General features: G+C 31.5%; 2 protein-coding genes across 3 annotated transcripts in view; both read right to left on the bottom strand.

Annotated features, from left to right (window-relative positions):
- Positions 1-85: 85 nt before the first annotated feature.
- LOC145323933 (uncharacterized) lies at positions 86-6,457 on the bottom strand. 2 transcript variants are annotated; one of them, XM_080166536.1, is made up of 11 exons: positions 6,399-6,453; positions 5,327-5,436; positions 4,448-4,554; positions 3,645-3,735; positions 3,386-3,542; positions 2,485-3,261; positions 2,062-2,276; positions 1,702-1,824; positions 1,559-1,609; positions 1,116-1,292; positions 86-1,085 (listed from the first exon to the last, which is right to left on the bottom strand). In XM_080166536.1, exons 1-11 carry the CDS (start codon positions 6,407-6,409, stop codon positions 502-504), a joined length of 2,403 nt encoding a protein of 800 aa, XP_080022662.1. In that variant the 5' UTR covers positions 6,410-6,453; the 3' UTR covers positions 86-501. The 2 variants fall into 2 exon arrangements, with proteins under 2 accessions (XP_080022662.1, XP_080022661.1); XM_080166535.1 differs by having other exon boundaries at positions 86-1,292; positions 6,399-6,457.
- Positions 6,458-13,581: 7,124 nt separating this feature from the next.
- Positions 13,582-21,544, bottom strand: part of LOC145323936 (tyrosine kinase receptor Cad96Ca-like) — a 36,633-nt gene continuing 28,670 nt past the window's right edge. The window contains exons 15-21 of the mRNA XM_080166539.1: positions 19,560-19,645; positions 19,058-19,117; positions 18,334-18,411; positions 17,207-17,250; positions 16,636-16,778; positions 15,942-16,018; positions 13,582-15,263 (exon numbers count right to left, since the gene is read on the bottom strand). Coding sequence (XP_080022665.1) covers positions 15,159-15,263; positions 15,942-16,018; positions 16,636-16,778; positions 17,207-17,250; positions 18,334-18,411; positions 19,058-19,117; positions 19,560-19,645 — 593 coding nt within the window. The 3' untranslated portion in view covers positions 13,582-15,158. The remainder of the gene's footprint in view (positions 15,264-15,941; positions 16,019-16,635; positions 16,779-17,206; positions 17,251-18,333; positions 18,412-19,057; positions 19,118-19,559; positions 19,646-21,544) is intronic.

The following is a 21,544-nucleotide window of genomic DNA, read 5'->3' as shown; positions in this document are numbered from 1 at the left end:
TAGTGGTTGAAAAGTTTGGACACTCAACCTAATGAACCAAACAATTAAAATTCAATAAAAGAATAAAAAGAAAAACACATAATGCTTTCTGCTGAAGGTACTTTTATTTTTTTTTAATTTAAACATTATCAAACACAAATAATAAAATTTTTTTATATCTAAAATTTCCTTAAATCTAGAGTCCCTTACATACTAAGCATCATGGTTGTAAATAAAAACTATCAAAATCTGAAAAAGCAAAAATGCAAGAAAAATGCATTTTTGATTGATTACTTTTTTTCACAACCATGACAAGTCTAAATTAATTATAAAAAAATACAATAAATAAATATAAAATTTGATCAATATTCTTTACTACAATATATCACAGCATTAGTCACTTTGACACTTGTCAATACAATAAATAATAATTAGTACTAATAGGACAATCACATAGGTTTATAAATCTGAGTGTGATACCAATACAATATATTAACATACAATAGAGATTTAGATAGTAAGTTAGAACTTGACATATGAACCAGTATTTTCAAAAATTGGATCATTTGCACTTGACCCTGCATTTGTAGCTGCCTTAGTAGTTGTGGTAGTTGTTGTAGTAGTTGTGGTTGTTGAAGTAGTTGTTGTGGTTGTTGTTGTTGTAGTAGTTGTTGTAGTTGTGGTTGTTGTGGTGGTAGTAGTGGTTGTTGTAGTTGTTGTGGTGGTAGTAGTGGTTGTTGTAGTTGTGGTTGTGGTTGTTGTTGTAGAAGTGGTAGTTGTTGTTGTAGTTGTGGTTGTTGTAGTTGTGGTTGTTGTAGTAGTTGTGGTTGTAGAAGTTGTTGTAGTAGTAGTTGTGGTTGTTGTGGTAGTTGTGGTAGTTGTAGTTGTAGTTGTTGTAGTGGTAGTGGTTGTAGTTGTAGTAGTTGTTGTTGTAGTTGTGGTTGTTGTTGTGGTAGTTGTAGTTGTGGTTGTTGTTGTGGTAGTTGTAGTTGTGGTTGTTGTAGTAGTTGTAGTTGTGGTTGTTGTAGTATCAGTTGTTGTAGTACCTGTAGTAGTAGTTGCTGTTGTTGTAGTACCTGTAGTAGTAGTTGCTGTTGTTGTAGTACCTGTAGTAGTAGTTGCTGTTGTTGTAGTACCTGTAGTAGTAGTTGTTGTTGTAGTAGTGGTTGTAGTTGTAGTTGTTGTTGTAGTTGTTGTTGTAGTAGTTGTTGTACTTGTAGTAGTGGTAGTAGATGTAGTTGTAGTAGTTGTTGTAGTTGTAGTTGTAGTTGTCGTTGTAGTAGTTGTGGTTGGACCTGCAGTTGTTGTTGTTCCTGTAGAGAAAGATAGAATATACTTTGATTGTAAATAAACATAATGCTCAATCATAAGAATGTTATGTATATTTATTAATAACATAGTTTTGATGTCCTATATAGCTCGACCATAGAATGTTGGATAATCTACCCATATTTGGCCAGTTCGAAACCCACCCCAAAGAGAGGATCTTTTGTAGTTGTTATAACTCAGGAGTTTCTGTGTAGTAAATGTTGTTAGAAATATAGGTATTAAATAAAATTTATTTCAAAGAGTCACAAACCTTCTGTTGTAGTTGCAGATGATCCAACAATAACTCTCTTTGTAGTGGTTGCTAAAATTAAAATTAATTATAGAATAATGAATAGAAAAAAGATAAATTTGATATGATTTTGACCAATTTTTTAAATTTAAAAGATTACATACTTGTAACTGTTGTTGTTGTAGTAGTAGTAGTTGTGGTTGTAGTTGTTGTAGTAGTAGTTGTGGTTGTAGTTGTTGTAGTAGTAGTTGTGGTTGTAGTTGTTGTAGTAGTAGTTGTGGTTGTTGCTGAAATAAAATAAAAATGTATTTTAAAAAAGTAATTGTAAATATATGTTAAAGACAATGTAGAACAATATCTGTCCATAATTGTTGGTTTATTTGTGCCTTAAGATTTCACTAACCAATGAACTGATTAGGATGTGCTTTTCAGAGAATGTATCTACTGATCTTGCAAATATTTTTTCTGGGCACTCTCAAACCACATAAGTAATTGTAAATAATCAAGAACAATGTTAAACTTACTTGTTGTAGTTTGAGTGGTAGTTGTTGTCGATGAAGAGGAACAGCTTGATAAGCTCGATGACAATTTGGTAGAACTTGAAGATGTTGAAGGGTTGGAGCTAAGCAACATAACAAATCCGCTTGGGGTAGAACTGCAGCTTGAGAAAGTACTTGAGCTAGATAAGGGACTGCTACAGCTAGGACTGCTGCTGCTTGGGCTGCTACTACTGGAACTGCTGAAGATAATAAAGATTAATAAAATTTTATATAGTAATAAAAAAATAAAGAACATATACTTTTTTACACAAATAAGTTGAGTAAATTGGTTAGAACAACCTTGGGTAAGATTTATCAAAGTTAAGTTAATTCGCTATTTGGAAGCTCATTAGAAAACAAAGCAATGTGTTAAAAAATATTATTTGAATATTAAATGAATATGTAAACCTGCTGGATGAACTGCTGCTTGATGAAGAGCTGCTGCTTGATGATGAGCTGCTTGATGAAGAGCTGCTGCTTGATGAAGAGCTGCTGCTTGATGAAGAGCTACTGCTTGATGAAGAGCTACTGCTTGATGAAGAGCTGCTACTTGACGAAGAGCTGCTGCTTGATGAAGAGCTACTGCTTGATGAAGAGCTACTGCTTGATGAAGAGCTGCTACTTGATGAGGAGCTGCTACTTGAAGAAGAGCTACTGCTAGATGATGAACTGCTTGAAGAGGAGCTGCTACTAGATGAAGAACTACTTGATGAGGAGCTACTACTAGATGAGGAACTGCTGCTAGATGAGGAACTGCTGCTTGATGAGGAACTGCTACTAGATGAGGAACTGCTGCTTGATGAGGAACTGCTACTAGAAGAGGAACTGCTACTAGATGAGGAACTACTGCTTGATGAGGAACTGCTACTAGACGAGGAACTGCTACTAGATGAGGAACTACTACTAGATGAGGAACTGCTGCTCGATGAGGAACTGCTACTAGATGAAGAACTGCTACTAGATGAGGAACTGCTACTAGATGAGGAACTGCTGCTAGATGAAGAACTGCTACTAGATGAGGAACTGCTACTAGATGAGGAACTGCTACTAGAAGAGGAACTGCTACTAGACGAGGAACTGCTACTAGATGATGAACTGCTGCTTGATGAGGAACTGCTACTAGATGATGAACTGCTGCTTGATGAGGAACTGCTGCTGGATGAGGAGCTTGAGCTGCTACTTGAACTAAAAACAAATATGTTAAATTTGAGGATGTTTTTGCAAGCTTTGTTAAAAGTGATTCTAAAAATGATACAATTTATATTATAGACTAGTATAATTGATAAAAAGTATATAACCAACTTTATACCTTGAACTGGATGAGCTACTGCTGCTGACAACCAATGTGATACAAACAGGTTCACTGCTGTAATCACAAGCTGCTGTGAAACATAATTCCAGATAATTTATCAAGTTTGTTGCTGTATTTAATTCAATGTCAGCCTCTACTTGGTAAAGAGTTCCATCTAAAAAATATGTTGCAGATCAACATTTAAAGAATTTACTTTAACCAACTTAACCTTCATTAAGAAACACGATTTATGAACAATATGGATTTTGGATATTACCTATTTCTGTGTAAAATGTCCATTGATGATCAATAAGTCCAACCCTCTGATCCCATCCAGATGAATCAGGATCAAGATTTGTACAATTTACCTGAAAAACAAACAATAATTCATACTTGAAAATTTTGACCCAACAATAAAGATTCATGTTTGAAAGAATGATTTTTTATAAGCTGAAAAATTTCTTTATTTCCTTTGATTAATATAATTACACAAAGGGTTGAGGTAGCTTATGTTTCTTTTATAATTTTGTCTTGAATGAAAAATTACTTAACTCACTTAAACTTATCAAATCAATAATAAGTCTTAAGTTGAATGATAAAGCTTTTCTTTCTTTACCGTGGAATTCAAAGTGAGACAATTTATATGAAACACACTGTACCAAATAATACTCATTCAAATAGATTGCAACTTACAATAGTCATGTACACTAAAGGCCGAATACATATGTTATGATTCTTTCAAAAAAAAGCTTCTACTACTTTAATCATTTCAATGTCTATTTATAAAACTAAATTTACAAATATGCGATTTTATATAAGAATACAAAACTTTAAAGTGTAAAAAAGTGGGTGATAGATTAATCTTAATTTTTAGCAGGGGATGTGATTCAGTAAATTAATTCCATTTTGAATTGAAAAAATTTGGATGTTATAGTGGCATAAAACTTTTTTGTGCTGTAACTTTTAACTAAAGGGAAGTGGGTGGTAGAGAAATTTTCATTTAGAATTGTTTGTCAGGTTCCTAGTCCCTTGTCCCAGAATTTTAGAGAGTATAGTTTAATATTTAAATAATATGTTTACCGTGGCCTTATCAACAACATAGGTATCTGTGCGAAATTGTAAATAGCAGACTGCAAAAACTCCATCTTTTACCAGAACCAGTTCCTGATCATTTACTTTGGTTAGTCCTGAAAAAAAAGATTGATTTTATAAATTACTAGGAATTTTAAACATTTAATGTTTGGAGAACTTGAGCTCATTCATAGACATTTATTTCCCATATAGATATAGATCTTGAATCAATGAAGCAGGGCATTTTGTAAATGTTAAAAATTGGAAGTTTCTGTGTAGTGAAAGTTGTCGCAAATATGGGTAAGAAATAAAAAGTAAATTTAAAAATAAATAGGAAAATAAAATACGGACAAAGTGATTCTTAGGTTCTTAGTATTAGGTTCATTAGTCAGTAACGTGTTATTCTAAAACAAATGTATCATTCTATTTACCTCTATTGTCTATATCATCTGATAGGATAACCAATATTACCCAACCATCTAGAGTATCAAAAGTGTTTCTACTTACCTCTATTATCTGCAACCCAACCATCTAAAGTATCAAAAGGTTTCTACTTACCTCTATTATTTGCAACCCAACAATCTAGAGTATTAAAAGGTTTCTACTTACCTATACTATCTGTAACCCAACCAACTAGAGTATGAAAATTACCTCTATCATCTGCAACCCAACAATCTAGAGTATTAAAAGGTTTCTACTTATCTATACTATCTGTAACCCAACCAACTAGAGAATCAAAATTACCTCTATTATCAGCAACCCAACCGTCTAGAGTATCAAAAAATTTCTACTTACCTCTATTATCTGCAACCCAACCATAAAGAGTATCAAACTTACCTCTATTATAAGCAACCCAACCACCTAGAGTATCAAAAGTTTTCTACTTACCTCTATTATCTGCTGCCCAACCATCTAGAGTATCAAAGGGTTTGGCGGTAGCAACCTGAGCACCTAGCAAGGTTGCTATTACTCCCACCCAAACTTTCAGATTCCCTTGCCTAAGAAAAATAATAAGAATGCGGTACAATTCATTCAAATCCATGCACGCTAGGTTCTAACCACCAACTTGTTGTATTTCAAACCAGTTTATAATCGACGTCAGGTAGCTTGTCTATACTTTAAAATGTAAAGAATACATTTTTATAATTTTATAATTAAGTTTCTATAATTTCACCTTTTTTATAGAATGAAAGTTCAAATAATTACATTTGATTTATGCTTTTTTGACATTAGTAGGGTGTTTAATTGTCTTTAACTATTTATATTCATAAAACTTACAGAAAAAAAACCTCATATCTTACATATTTATACTTATTGCCTTTCTACCTATAGTTGAGAATATTAGAAATTGTATTTTTTCATCAGAAAATTTTACTAAAGAATTTTTATATTTTCACCAATTTAATGCCTACATTTTTTTTTGGTTGAATAAAAGTTTAACTATTTTCTTTTAAGCAATGCTTTTTTGAACTTTGCAAAGTGTTTGATTTCCTAAAACTAATGTAAGAATTTAAGCTCTATATAGGTCATACAATACAAATGACCAATGATAGGCCAAAACACAGACTAAATTACCAGTTACATGACAATGCCAGTATACATTTTGATTGACCAATGTTAGGCCATTTTTATATGCACTATGAGGAGCTTCAAAATCCTGATGTCTTTAATATTAAAAAAGTAAAATTATAAAATGTTATCTTACTGACCTACACTTTTTACTTTTTTACACTTTTGACCATAAGAAAGTTTTTGATTATCTTACAGTTCACGTGAAATAATTATTTTCTTAGACTCCTCCATAAAATATTTTTACAAGATGGTATTTTACAAGGAAATAAGGATGACAAACGAACATTAACACTTTATAGTATAGAACCATAAGCAGAATATAAATTTACAAGTCTAAACAAAATTGTATGTAAGTTTGCTGCAAAGTTATAAAATATGTCTTACTAACCTAAGTAACATGATAATGTTACCATGCGGGGCTCTGACATAGGACTACAGCCTAGCCATAATTATATCAACAATAAATAACATTCAAATTTCAAGTGTTTTAGTTTGTATGCATTAATGACATATTCAAGTTAGGTTTTCAGTGAACTTTTGTATATCAAAGCAGGGATAAGACAATGGCCGATAAATTGATGTCCAAATCCATTGATGATTCACAAAACCATCGCTTCTGTAGATTACAATTAGTGGTGGAAATGTCTGGACACTCTAAATAAATAAATCAATCAAAATTCAATAAAAGTCCCTAAAGTTATTGGGTTAACGAATAAGAAAACATTATTATAAAACTTTGGGGACTAGCAAAATAAACACCACAATGTCCCCTCCCTTCTTGACGAGCCACATGTAAGTATTAGTAATATTTATATCATTCTGTATTTAAATCAGAGTTATATTCTTTATCAAGTTTTTGTTTGCTTAATTAAAAAAAAATAAACAATTCATTCCTATATTTTAATGAGTACCTTAAGATCTTGTAAACATCTGGACTAATTGTTCCACATGGAAAGGTTCCAGGCTATTGGGAGGAAATAAAGCGACAGCACCACTCCAGGGGACCTCTCAAGGCAAAGTCCCTAAATGTTAGGATCGCAGCCACTATTCATTTTGACCCCCCCCCCCCACATTTTTCAAAATAACATAGAAAGAATTGATTTACTTATTCATAGAAATTTCAAAAGTTTTAAAAGAGTCACTTTAGTTTACAAAGTTTATTCATATGCCAAGCTATAGTAAAGACAGGGACAGGAATTCTGAAAATGTTAATGTTTTATATCAGGCAGGTCACGTGACAACATCTGTGAGAATAGCGTGGGAGGGGGAGGGATTTGATCATGTGTTGGTTTTTGTCTTTGTTAGGGAAAGGGATAGTTGGTGCGCGTCCTTTTTAAAAGCGAAGCTTTGCTATGATTAGGGTCGGTCCATCCGTCCGTCTGTACGTCCGAGACAGATAGCTTTTTCGTTAATTTAGGCAAGTTAGAATTGTCCTATCGATTTCAAACTGTGTATGCTGATTTATGTGGTAGTTAGGTACGATTTAGAAAGCGTAGCAACTCTATAATCATTACCAAAATGTCTGTACGTCCATTTTAAACATATTGATTTTTTACTTTTTAACAACAAATTCTTATGTGACTTTATTATCCCTTTGATCTGATTTTTGGTATATAGATTCCTTAGACAACAAAGTACAATAGCATAAGCGAAGCCACTCTATAATCAAGTCCTTAAAATGTAAGTATGTCCATAAACATTATCCAGTATCAAGTGAGAGGCCAGTATACATTGTTATTGACCAATATGGTAAAAATTATAGTGGACTCTCATTGGCTATTTTTTTTACGTCATAATCAGAGTCAGACACTTTTGCTAGGTTCAAATTCGAGTCTTGGGATTGTTTAAGGCTATTTTTATTCTCCCTCCCAAGAAATGCCTACACCATTGATGCTAGGGTCTTAGTCATTAGTATGATATGGGGTAGTCGAATTCCCTTTGTTTGTTTTTTGTTTTAAAAAGAATTTTAGTGGGGGGAGCGTATTTTTCATTTTTTGGGGGGTTGGGGGTGTCCAACCCCCTAAGAAAATAGCTTAAAACCTTCCCAGGACCAGTAGGTATATTCCCTGAAGAAAAGAGCCCAATCGGTCCAGCGGTTACCAAGATCTTAAGCTTCAGACGGACAGACATCTTACTACTTTCTTTTATAATCTTTATTCCTATTCATAATCATTTTAAGCTTTTATGTATTCCAGCTATTTCTTCATTTAATAGACTACATACATACATACCATGGCAGGAGAGGACATTGGGCTGCTTAATACACTAGTCCCCAAAGTTTTATATTTACGTTTTCTTATTCGTTGGTTTAACAACTTTTGAGACTTTTTTGAATTTTTATTAACTATTAGTTAGTTCATTAAGTTTAGTGTCACATGTTTCAACCATTAATTTTAACTTTCACAAGGGATAATTTCGTGTAGCATTATTGAGAATGTATATCAATTTATCGGCCAATGTCTTATCACTTTAGATGCCTGACATACAACTTCAAATATAAATCAATCAAACATAGAAATACAAATGAGTTCAACAAATTGACCTTCTCACATGTTTTAATTACATAGGATTGAATAGTATGACGATTTACAGTTGATACATGTAAAGAAAAGGATGACAACATTAATAAAAGCGAAGCTCTGAAATGGAATGTAGAGTGTCAGAATTGAATATACTTAATATAAATATATAAGTTTTGACAAAATAATACGTAGATTTGTTGCAAAACTAAATACAGAATATTGTTTAAGGACATACTGACATTTTTAGGACTTGTATTATACTTTATTGTAATAGGAATCAATACTAAAAAATTACTCGGATAATCATATCTCACAAAAATTGTTATTAAACGATTATAGAGTAGCTACGCTTTCTAACTACTACAGGAATCATCATGCAAAGTTTGAAATAGATATGACAATTAAAACACGCTTAAATTAACGAAAAAAAGCTATCCGTTACGGAGGTACGGCCGGACTGACCCTAATTATAGAAAATCTTCGCTTTAAAAAAGCCATTAAATACCTTATGTCTTAAACTAGATATTATTACAAATTTATTTGATTATTTATATATATTTCTTTTTAGATATGTTATAATTTAATAATTGATAAAAATTTTAAATCTATACAAAGGAGTTTAAAATTAAAAACTTAAGATTCTTTTATATTAAAATACTTTTTGAACATAAAGTAAAACAAAGCTCTTTATAAAGCTGTTCTATAAGATCTCAGCAACTACAGTACTAAAAGGATCCGTTCTTTAAAATTTAAAAATATTTATTTTAAAATAAATCCATTTCATGTATTTTTAAAGCGAATCACGATTTTTTTGTTCGTCCGTAACGAATAGTTCTTTTCGATAATTTAGCCATGTTGGAATTATCCTATTCATTTATTTCAAAAATAAGAAGTTATGTTTTTTTTCTTCTAGTATTTCTCTTTCGAAAAATAGTTATAAACCTTCCCTGCACATATAAGAAAACTATATAATTCATAAAGGCATCATGTTACTTTTATGTAAGAATACATACAAATTTATATTCTGCTTATTAAGTTCTGACACTCTAGCAATTGGTAATAATTTAGCAATACCATTAAAATGACAATTTTTTAGTGGTCCGAAACCACTGTATTCGTTTAGTGAAAGCAAAAAATTTTTTTTTACTTCTTTCTGTATTTCGAAATTATTTGTTGAAAGCAAAGCTTTCCTCAATTTAAGGTATGACCATCCCTACAGACAACGCTGATTGTTAGAATCGTCCTATATATTTCAAATTAGGCACGAGGACTTCTATGACTTTTTAAAAACATCCTGATAAGAAAACTATGTGCTTATTAAGTTCTGACACTCTAGAAGTGTTATTGTTCGTTTTTCTTACTGTTTCATATCTTTGCTTTTATCTATTTTGTCATTCTTGTTAATTCAAAATTTAATCAATGATATTTATGTGTTTATTTCATGTTACACTTTATGATCAGGGAGGAAGGGGACATTTGACTGTTTATTACACCAGTCCCCAAAGTCATATGATACCGTTTTCTTATTCGCTAGCCTAACAACCTTGGGGACTTTTATTGAATTTTGATTGGTTGTTTTATTTAGTTGAGTGTCCAAACGTTTCAACCGCTAAATGAAGGGGTAGTTTTGTGTATTATCAATTTATCGGCCATTGTCTTATCTCTTTAAATCCCTGCTTTATGATACACCAAGTGTTTTAATTTCTTTTATCAATAACTTGAATAATTTGAATATGGATGATATTCAAGAAGAATAAAGGTACAAGTAACTTTGCTGCTAAAAGACTCTAAAGAATATCCTTATAATAAAGTAAAAGAACCTCTTTATGTATGTGTGTCTGACGGATCTATTTAACTAAAAGATGTACAGGGTATAGCCACTTTCATGACAACGCCTCTTAAGGGGCGTGTTTTCGTATTTTCACAATAGCTTTTGATAGGTGATTGCCCTGCAGGGTTAGGCATCTGGCCCCGCTAGAAATAGGAGAAAAGCTTCTGTGGTAATACAAAGAAACGCCCCTTAAGAGGCGTTGTCACGAAAGAGTTTAATACCCGCTGAACCGATAAGATTCTCCTTTACAAAATGTAGCATCTCATAGGCCCTGGGAAGGTTTTGGGGGAAAATACCACCACCCTCCCAAGATAAATCACCCTTGGAAAAAAAATTACCCGCTCCACAAAGGGGATTGGTCACTTACCCCCCTCCCCGAACCCCTAATTTTTTAAAACTTTTTTTGAAAAGAAATAAAATGTCGGTGGGGTGGGGGGTGGTTGAATTCAACATAAAGTAATACAATTTTGTTTGTTAAAATCTTTGCTTTACATAATTGTCAGAAAAGCTTCGAATGAAAAAAAATATTACATCTATCCTGCGGTTATTGAGATATTTTGTTACAGATACACATAGACAGACTATATATGATGTACTAATTATAAAAAATTTTAGTGGATTTTCTATTCCATTAATCCATGACAAATATATATTTATTGAACAAGCAACATAATTAAAGGTCAGTTCTATTGGATGTGTTATCAATTCCACACATAAAAAAAGATCAGATATCTAAAGGGATAAGACTATAACCTATAAATTGATGTACTTCCCCAATGATGATACACAAAATTACCCCTTTTGTAGATAAAATTGGCAGTTGAAACGTTTGAACAGTAACACTCAACTTGAATGAATCCTCAAAGTTGTTGAGCAAACGAATAAGAAAATGTTATTATAAAACTTTGGAGACTAGTGTAATAAAAAGCCTATTGTTCCACTATCTCTGTAAAAAAAACAGCTTGATAAAAACTCAAAATCCAAATGCCCAAAGATTGATAGAAATTATGAAAATAAACATAAATCAAGATACATTTAGTTGTCAAATATTATACTAATCAGTGTCAGATTTTCAGTGATTCAGGAATAGGACAAATAATTATTTTCCAGTATGGCTTCCAAACCGATTAACCCTTAACGGTCGAGGGGGGAGAGTGCCTTGAACGCCCCCCCCCCCCTCCGGTTTTTTCTATCTCATTTTCTATGTGTGAAAGATAAAGAGCCCAAACTGCGTGACTTTTTTAGTGTGGGTATGACACATAACTGAGAGTTGGAATTTTTAAATATCTCCATCCTCGCGGGAACAGGATGCCAGCAAACCTGGCAGGGTCATCCAGGTAAAGAGCAATAATATTGTTTTTGACTTAAACAAAGCATTTTATCTTACCAAAATACTAAAATATCCTCTAGTAGTACATTCACATATTAAATACAGGTGTTCAAGTCAATTTTAGGTTTCAGGTATGATCCTGCCGGTCCTGATCCTCCAGGTCTCCAGAAATCCCGACTGTTAAGGGTTAATATCCGGTGGATTAGAACCGGTTTACAGTCATACTGAATATAATGTATAGAAAAACAAAATAAAATTCATAAAATACCAGTTTTATTTTATTGGCCCGTGCCTTCGTTCACTTGGTGATAGTTTTCATCGTATAATTTTGCATTTTAATATCTTTGGAAAGCTGACTATAATACAATGCTATAAATAAACATTCTCTAATTCAAATTTTGGTAGGGAGATTTTGTATTCAAGACGAAAAGGGAACTATCCACGAACGAGAGCAAGTGATTCTAAGCACCTTCCAGCATTCATCCACAGTATATTTTTAGTGAATATACTAGGTTTATGTTTAATATTTGGTTTATCAACTAAAAAGTTGGGTTTTATATTAAAAAAAAGTGGAAATGTAAATATATTTTTTTATGCAATATAATCAAATGCTTTGTTGAGTTCGAAGGACAAAATAAAATAACACGACAGAAAAGCATCAAATGATGTGAATTACAAAAGTACTTAAATTAAACAGTTTGAACTCATTAAAACATTTGATGATATTGCACCAAAAAATGCTTTACTTTTCAAAGTTTTTTTCATATAAAACCATGGTGAAACCTAACTTTTTAGTCGATAAACCAAATATTAAACATAAACCTAGTATATTCACTAAAACAATACTATGGATCAATGCTGGAAGGTGCTTAGAATCAATTGCTCTCGTTCGTGGATAGTTCTCTTTAAATTTGAGTTGATGATATTTATGTGGAATGTTGGCACACCTCTTTTGTAAAAAAAAAGGTGCTTGCTTACGTTACACAGTTGGACTGGTGAAACTAATTACAAATTACACTATGTACTAACTAGCGGCTTCGCCCCTAGCATCTAGGGGCTTTGCCCAAAGAGGTTTGATCAAACCAATTTTTCGTATTTTAGATTTAAAGAAAAAATCAAAAACTGTAAAAAAAAATTAGGGGGGGAGGGGAAGTCGGCCCCACTGTTTTAATTTTAGTTAAAAAAAAAAAATTTTTTTTGGGGGGGGTATTTTTCATTTTTTGGGGGAAGAAAATAGTTATAAACCTTCCCGGGACCTATGAGAAACTACCCTGAAAAGGAGAACCCGATCGGTTCAGCAGTTAGCGAGATCCTTCGCTACAAACAAACAGACAGACAAACAAACATCGTTCTACTTTGTATTATAGATATATCCAGGGATCTAAAGGGATAAGACATTGGCTCACAAATTGATGTACATTCTCAATGATGATACACAAAATTCTCTCTTCTGTAGATTACAATAATTGGTTGAAACGCTTGGACATTCAACCAACGAATAAGAAAACTTTTTTGTATATAAAACTTTGAGGACTAGTGTAACTAATTACAAATTACACAATGTACTAATTCATCCAGGGATCTAAAGGGATAAGACATTGGCCCATAAATTGATGTAAATACTCAATGTTGATACACAAAATTCTCTCTTCTGTAGATTACAATACTGTTGAAACGCTTGGACATTTAGCCAACGAATAAGAAAACATTTTTATGAAACTTTGAGGACTAGTGTAACTAGTTACAAATTACACAATGTACTAATTCATCCAGAGCTGGATCTTTAAATCATTTAAATTTCGTTGTTGGTATAAGCTGGATTTAAAATAAATGCTCTATTGATAACGACATTTATATATTACTAGTTTCAAAATAAAACTAAAACAACTAAAATTTCCATTAAATTTATTTGTTAAAGTATAAAGTAGCTACTATTACATTCTAATTCAAAATAATTATAATTATAATCATATTGTACATATCTTACTATAAATAATCACAACACATTTCCAGTATGGCTTCGAAACCAGTTAATATCCCCTGGATTAGAACCGGTCTTCACACTGAAAAATCATGTACAGCATCGTATTGCAGATAATTTTCCACGAATATTAAATCATAAATCATAAAATTAATATCAGTTTTGTTAGTCTAAGCCAATGCAACAAATATGGTTTTAATCCTTGAATTTTTATTCAAATATTTGCGAAAACCTGTCTATAATACGATGCGATAAATAACTATTATCTAATTATTGCTTTGTTTAAGGAAGTATCATAATATTACTGTAAATTTCTTTAAAAATAATAATAAAAAAATAAAAATTAAAGATGAATGATTGGCAGTAAAAAAATATAATTTGCATTTCAAAGTTTATTGGTTCTTTAAAAAAACATAAAAACATTGTTTTTTTTTAAAGTAAAAAAAGGTTTATTTTTAAAATCAAACATAAAGAGGCAGAATCCAAAAATATCTTGGGGACTAGCCATAGAGTTAGGGTTTCCTAAGCCTTACAAAGTATTTTATATTAATTTAAGGCTATGAACCATTACCTCTTGGAACCTTTTGTTATGATTTTACCCCATAACACCATATAAACCTATTTGTTGAAAATTTGGAAGCTCTTCTTTGCGCCTAAAAAAGGGGGATAAATTTTGAAAACTTTTGGCTAAATGACGTCATATTAGAACAATCCATTATTCTAATGACGTCATTCGGCATACCTTGTCCAATTTTTTTAAATTTATCCCCTTCTTTAGGGACAAAAAAGAGCTTCAAAATTTAGATTTAGATTAATCTTGCAAAAAGGCAGAAAAAATATTACTAGGTAACTAATATAAACATTGATTTTATCATATCAATAAAAAAATATAAGTTATTTTTAACATACATGAATAATTATATCTTTAATTGTATTGCAATTTTTAAAGAGTGCTTTAGATTTTCATATGTGTAAATTTCATTTAAAACATAATTACAATATTGTAAAAATTTAAAAGAGTTACTTTTAAATATATGTATATGTATGATATATTCTAAACTCTAAATCATATCACTTTTTTGCTTTTTATCATAATTTGTTTTTTTATATTTTCTGCAGTTGTGTTCATAAGGGGCGTCAAAACACCCCTAAAACCTTAAATTTTGGAAGGACCCCTTACCCTTTCACCTCCCTGGCAAATCACTTTGCACGCCACTGAATTTTTCTGTCTGTTATTAATTTCTAATTTTTTGTTACTGGTTAAATTGTTTTAATTCTATAAATGTTGTAAGGGAAGCTGTTTATTGTGCCTATAGAAAAATGACGTCATGCAATAAAAATGTCCAATGATAGGCTAGTATACATTTTAATTGGCCAATGGTAAACCAGTTTGACGTATTTTTTTAGAGGCACTATAAGCTGCTTCTAACAGCATAATAAAAAACAATTTAGTACCAAATTTCTCACATAGATGTTGTTTTATCTTAAACTTTTTCACCGCTGAGACTGACTTCATTGTAGTAAGCATGGTCGGGGAATATGTTCAAATCAATGTAATCTGTGTCTTTCATCAACATATTCTCAAAATCCTAAAAAATGCGCATTGTTAATTATTTTTTTCATATATTTTTTTTTGTTTTAACTGAGCTATATAGATACGACTCTATTAAACAGAAAGAAATACTTCTGTCAGGGATCTTAAGGGGTAATACATTGGCCGATCAATTGATGTACATTTCTAATGATAATATGACAATAACCCCTTCGGTAGATTACGATTACTGGTGGAAAAGTTCGGACACTCAACTGAATAGACCAACCAATCAAAATTCAATAAAAGTCTCCAAAGTTGTTGTGCCAATGAATGAGAAAACGTTATATAGCACTTTTGGAACGGGTGTAATAAACAGCCCAATGTCCCCTCCCTCCCTGGTCATCTTTTCTGTAGCATCCAATAGACAAACAACCCAATAATTTGACGAGACCTTTGTTTGGAAGTACTAATTGTGCATGGTAATGAGTTGCACCTTATTTATGAAATTACATTTACATTACAAAAAAGGAGAAGGGGTTAAACAACTGTATCTCTCCATCCCAATGACCCTATGCCGACTCTCAATTGGGTCTTTGAATATCAAACAATGGCGTCATAAATATTAATACAGCCAAGTCGCTGCAAAAGAGCAGAAAAGCGGACGAAAAAGGTCCCCAAAAACAGGGGCCAGGTAGTTGTCTGGGTTATATTCTTTACTTATTACATTTATTACCTTAACAAGTTGAGAAAATGATAATCTTTCGTCCGGATTATTGTCCCAACAATAATACATTATGTTATACATTTCTCCTAAAATAGATAGGTAGATAGACAGACAGATAGATAGATAATTAGATAGATAGATATAGATAGATAGATAAATAAATAGATAGATAGTTAGATAGATAGATAATCTTTCATCTGGGTTATTGTCCCAACAATAATACATTATGTTATATATTTCTCCTAAAATAGATAGGTAGATATACAGTTAGATAGATAGATAATTAGATAGATAGATAGATATAGATAGATAGATAAATAAATAGATAGATAATTAGATAGATAGATAAATAAATAGATAGATAATTAGATAGATAGATAGATATAGATAGATAGATAAATAAATAGATAGATAGTTAGATAGATAGATAATCTTTCATCTGGGTTATTGTCCCAACAATAATACATTATGTTATACATTTCTCCTAAAAATAGATAGATAGATAGATAAGTAATATTTCATCAGGATTATTTATAGACATTCTCAATGATGATACACAAAATTACACCTTCTGTAGATTACAATTAGTGGTCAAACGTTTGGAGACTATACTTAATGAACTAACCAATCAAAATTTAAAATAAAGTCCCCAAAGTTATTAGGCCATAATAAGAAAACTTTATTATAAAACTTTGGTACTTACTGTTGCAATGTTCTGGTTTCTCGAGTCTCTTTCCCTCCTTCACTTTCTTGAGAACCTCGGACCCCGACATCCCGGGGTATGGAGTGGCTCCCAGAGTAACTATCTCCCACATCAACACTCCGAATGACCAGACGTCTGACTTACTATAATAAGTAATGTAAATATATTGAAAAGGAATAGAGGGTGCTATAACTATGTGTAAAGACCCCATCTCGATATTATATTGGGTCTTTGAAAATCTGCTGATAGAAGGTAAAGTAAAATTTCAGGTTTCTGGACTCTTAACATTGTCAGGCCCATACATGAGAACAACAGGTAAAATGTAAACAATTTTTTTTTAAAATCTTAAAAAACTGACATCACTTTAAAATTTCAGTGAAAAGTAATCAGAACAATGAAATTTGCACACAAAGCTATTAACAGCGTAACCGATAAGCAAAGTTTGCTAGCTAAAGGTTTAGGTAGTTATCTGGAATATACATCTATACTTGTTGTGTTTGTTTAACAATTTAAGATGTTTAAATTTTTTTTTACAAATTATCAGAAATGCGATAAAATTAAAGATACTTACGTAGTATAAATGTTATCAAAAAGAGATTCAGGCGCCATCCATCTGTTTTAAAACAATTTAGAATCTTTAATTTAAAAAATATTGAAATGGTTTAATTATCAAATGTTACTCTTTTGTCAAACCTACACAAATTAATTAAACACTTGAAATTTTAAACCTAAACCCGTTTGGATGCTTTAATTAAAAAAATACAGAATGTTGCTATATCTGGGTCAGGGTTAGACTTCCGGCTGTTTTTTTAAAGTTAAAAGGTTGATTTCCTGGAGGCATAAAGGCGGCTGAGGCTCTGCTGCCAAGCCCTGCGTTAAAGAAATCAAGTGGCAGGACCGCAATTTGAAATAAGATTTGAATTAAATCTGGTAATTTTCAAGACTATTTTTGTAGTATGACAAAAAAAATAGACCTAGAAAAATAGTTATTCCCTAATTCTAGAGGCTGTTTGCAAAATAACAAAAGAGTAGCTTCGCTTATAAAAAAAAACGGTTCGAGCCTCTTTCGTGGCGACGCCAGTTTTTTTATTCTCATAGTAGCTTTTCCCCTATTTCTAGACCCTGTAGGAGGGCTCAAACCCTGCGAGCCAATTGTCTAATCCTGCGGGACAATCACCTAACTCAACTTAACCTAACCTAACCTAAAATAAAAACTAATGTGAAAATACGACAAAGTGCCCCTTAAGAGGCGTTGCCACGAAAGGGACTATACCCAAAATAACTAGAAAAATTGAAAAGATTCCAAACATTCCTTATTGGAAGACGACCCTCTGACTTTCTTTCATAAATATTATTTACAACATTTCAGAGTTGCTTTTACTATTACAGGAATCACCATTCACCATGCTATAAGGATGCTGTGAGTATTGGTTTAAAAAATATGACGAAACAAAAAAAATTAGCCAATGCAATGAGAGGCCGTTATTGACCAATGGCGGCATGCGTAGTGGACTCTCATTGGCTAATTTTTTTTGTTACGTCATATTTTTTAAACCAATACTCACAGCATCTGCTATAAGTTTTAAATCGGTAAGAGCTATTCGTTGCGGACGAATGGACGGACCAACCCTTATTAAAGAAAAGCTTAGTTTTTAAGAATAAAAAATGAATGTAAAACATAAGATTCTAAACATCCCTTATTGGAAGACGACCTTCTGACTTTCTTTCATAAATATTATTTACAACAACATCTCGACTGAAACCAAAATCTGACACCTAAAATAAAATATGTAAGTAATAAAGTATCATATAAAATTATATGAAAGTCAATTTTAAGCATGATAATTTATAGGTTTTTTTATATACAATAATTCATATGATACTTGTTTCTTTGATTTTGACCACTAGGGGAGGGTGGGGGAGGTCAGGAATAGCAAAAAAACACCCAAAAGGCTTCCCTGTAGAGTACAACCAAGTCTACAAATATTTTTATTCCGGATTTTTAGCTTCAGATTAAAAATCTTACTAATGTATATATTAGAATAATATCAATAATCCAATCAACTTTTTGGAATGTGGATAATATGTTTTTTTAAGCATTCTGTATTTAAGTAATATTGGAATAGAGTAAAGCGGAATTTTTTGTCCAGATAGTAGCTGTCTATAGTGCCCTAGCAAAATGGGGTTAGATGGCAATGCTTCAAGAAATATACTATACCCCATCTATTTTCTAGAGGGTTTATTTCCCCCTTCCCTTTCTCTTTTCCTCTACTATGACGCCAATAGAATAGGTAGGCCAAAAGCTGTGACATCTATCCCCATTTTCCTAGGGCACGAAACACAGGAACTAGCTTTTATAGATGTTGACAAACTTGTTTTCGTAACTTTTGTAAATAAAGTAACCCTGCGGGTTTGTTCCTACCTTACAAACATTTTGTGCTGTTAGTAGAATATTTCTTGCTGCTAGATCTCTATGAATAACCTAAAAAAAACATTTATAATGCAAGTTTATGTTCTATATCAAACCAACAAGGTTTATGAGAAATATGTTTTGGACTACAAATAAATTATTATTAAACAAAGTATTATAATAAAGAATCAAATTATTTCATAATAGATAATCTTTCGTTGTATTGATTTAAAAATAAAACATAGAAATTACCAAGAAATTCCTGATTATTAAGAAAAGATCTGATTAAGTAAGAGGATAAGGTGGATCCCCTGTTCACTTTTAGTTTTGAAAAGTATCCCTCCCCCCCCCCCCTCCAAAAAAAGAGAATAGTCACAAACCCTTTTAAGGACTTATGAAAAACTTCACCTTCACTGTAAAAGAGAACCATATCGGTTCAGCGATTAGCGAGATCTCTCGGTACAGACATACAGACAAGCATCCTAGAACTTTTATATAACGATGTATTATTTACCTTTTTAGAAGAGAGGTACTCCATTCCTTTAGCAATATGGAAGCAAAACATTATCAGGTCTCTTGCCGTCAATTCCTTACTTGGACCTAAAAAAAAAAAATATGCATTGAATAAATTGGATTGGAATATAAATTATACCAGAAATCTAAAGAGATAAGACAATGGCTGATAAATTAAGCACAAAATGTTCCCTTCTGTAGATCACAATTAGTGGTTTAAACGTTTGGACACTTAAACAACCAATCATAATTCAATAAAAAACACCAAGGTTGTTAAACCAACGAATAATAAAACGTTATTTTAAGACTTCGAGGACTAGTGTAATAAACAGCCGAATTATACAGATACCCAAAGTTTTATAACCACGTAATCTTATTTGTTGGCTCATAAACTTTGGGTACTTTTATTGAATATTGACTAGTTAATTCAATACTTGTATAAATTTGTCCAACCTTTATAACCAATAATCTACAGAAGGAGTAATTTTGTTTCTCGTATTCATTCGAATCCGGTGGATCAGAACCGGTTCTCATCCATACGAAAAAACTATGTCTAGCATCGTATTAAAAAACTATGTCTAGCATCGTATTATATCCAGATTTCTACGAATATAAAAATGTACAATCATAAGATTAAAACCAGTTTTTTAGCCCGTGCCTACGGCATCTCGGGGATAAAAAAATGGTTTTAATCTTATAATTGTACATTCTATATCCGCGGAAAGCCGTTTATAATACGATGCGAGAAATAACTATTATAATCATTTTTAACTTAAGTTTTCTAAAATCTAGAAAAATTTATTTAACTTCATTCTTTACAAATATCTTAAACTTCTTATAGAAAACTATTTAAAAAAATTCCATAACAATTTCTTCAACTTATTTATTTCTTATACCAAAACAATGCCAAATATTAACTTTTTAAAAAATATTTCTTTTATGAAACATAAAATATAAAGAAATATTTATTTTCTTTTGTTCAAGGTTATTTACTTCGCAAATTAATTATTTCACAAAAAAATATTATATAAATGAATTTTGAAATTTTGATTAGATTATTTTTTCTTTTTATGATATTATATAAATATATTTGAATAATATACAAGAAAAAAATTAAACTGACAAAAAGTCTTTTAAAAATATTATTTTACACGGTAAAATACTTAAAAAAAACATTTTCCAGTATGGCCTCGAAAACGATAAATATCCGCCGGGTTAAAACCTGTACTGAAAAATCATGTATAGCATCGTATTACAGACAATTTTCCACAATTATTACAATAAAAATCTTGACATTAAAACCAGTTTGTTAGCCCGGGGATTTGACCTCTCGTGGCTACCAAACTGGTTTAAATCTTATAATATTTCATTTTAATAACCGCGGAAAGCTGTCTATAATACGAGGTGATAATATTTTCGATTAAGTACTAGCGCCCCCCCCCCCCCCCCCCAATGTTTGGGATTCGATTATCACTCTATTATAACAAAAGGTAAACATTCAAATTTTAAATTGTAATTTTCAGATGAAACAAACTATAAATGTTCAATTTCCTTATATTTTTCTCTTTTTTCGATCTCTCTATCTCCCTTCTGTTTTTATGCAAAAATTACTATATTTATGATGTGACCGTCTGTATGTCCATGTATCTAATCTTATTCATATTAGAAAAGTCTGATCTATCTCTAACTTTGATTGACGATTCTAATAGTAATGTGATATCATTTAATGTTATAGGAACAAGGCATATTTAAATATGTTCATTTCTTTTCGACCTTTTAAGTTCAGTTCTTTCAATGTGATTATAGATACTCTGTTGTTAGCCGTTTGACAGCTACCTGCATTTAAATTAATTTTGTCGAAAAAAAATTTGTATATTTGATTTTGATTCATTAATTCTTTAAAAATTGTGTTCTTTGCAAACAGGGTTTTGGACATTTTTTTTGTATAAAACTCCACTAGACAAGGAAGAAAATAAGATATTAATG

Source organism: Acartia tonsa, chromosome 7 (genome assembly GCF_053477335.1).
Source record: "Acartia tonsa isolate MP-2025a chromosome 7, ASM5347733v1, whole genome shotgun sequence".
Classification (NCBI taxonomy): Eukaryota; Metazoa; Arthropoda; class Copepoda; order Calanoida; family Acartiidae; genus Acartia; species Acartia tonsa.
This window is presented reverse-complemented; position numbering and strand designations above follow the sequence as displayed.

Bases quoted from the DNA above. Each gene is read 5' to 3' on its own strand.
- LOC145323933 (XM_080166535.1), bottom strand. The intron at 3,543-3,644 runs GTAATATCCAAA...CATATTTTTTAG, and splicing joins GACATTTTACACAGAAATAG to ATGGAACTCTTTACCAAGTA. The intron at 1,825-2,061 runs GTAAGTTTAACA...ATTTTATTTCAG, and splicing joins TACCACTCAAACTACAACAA to CAACAACCACAACTACTACT.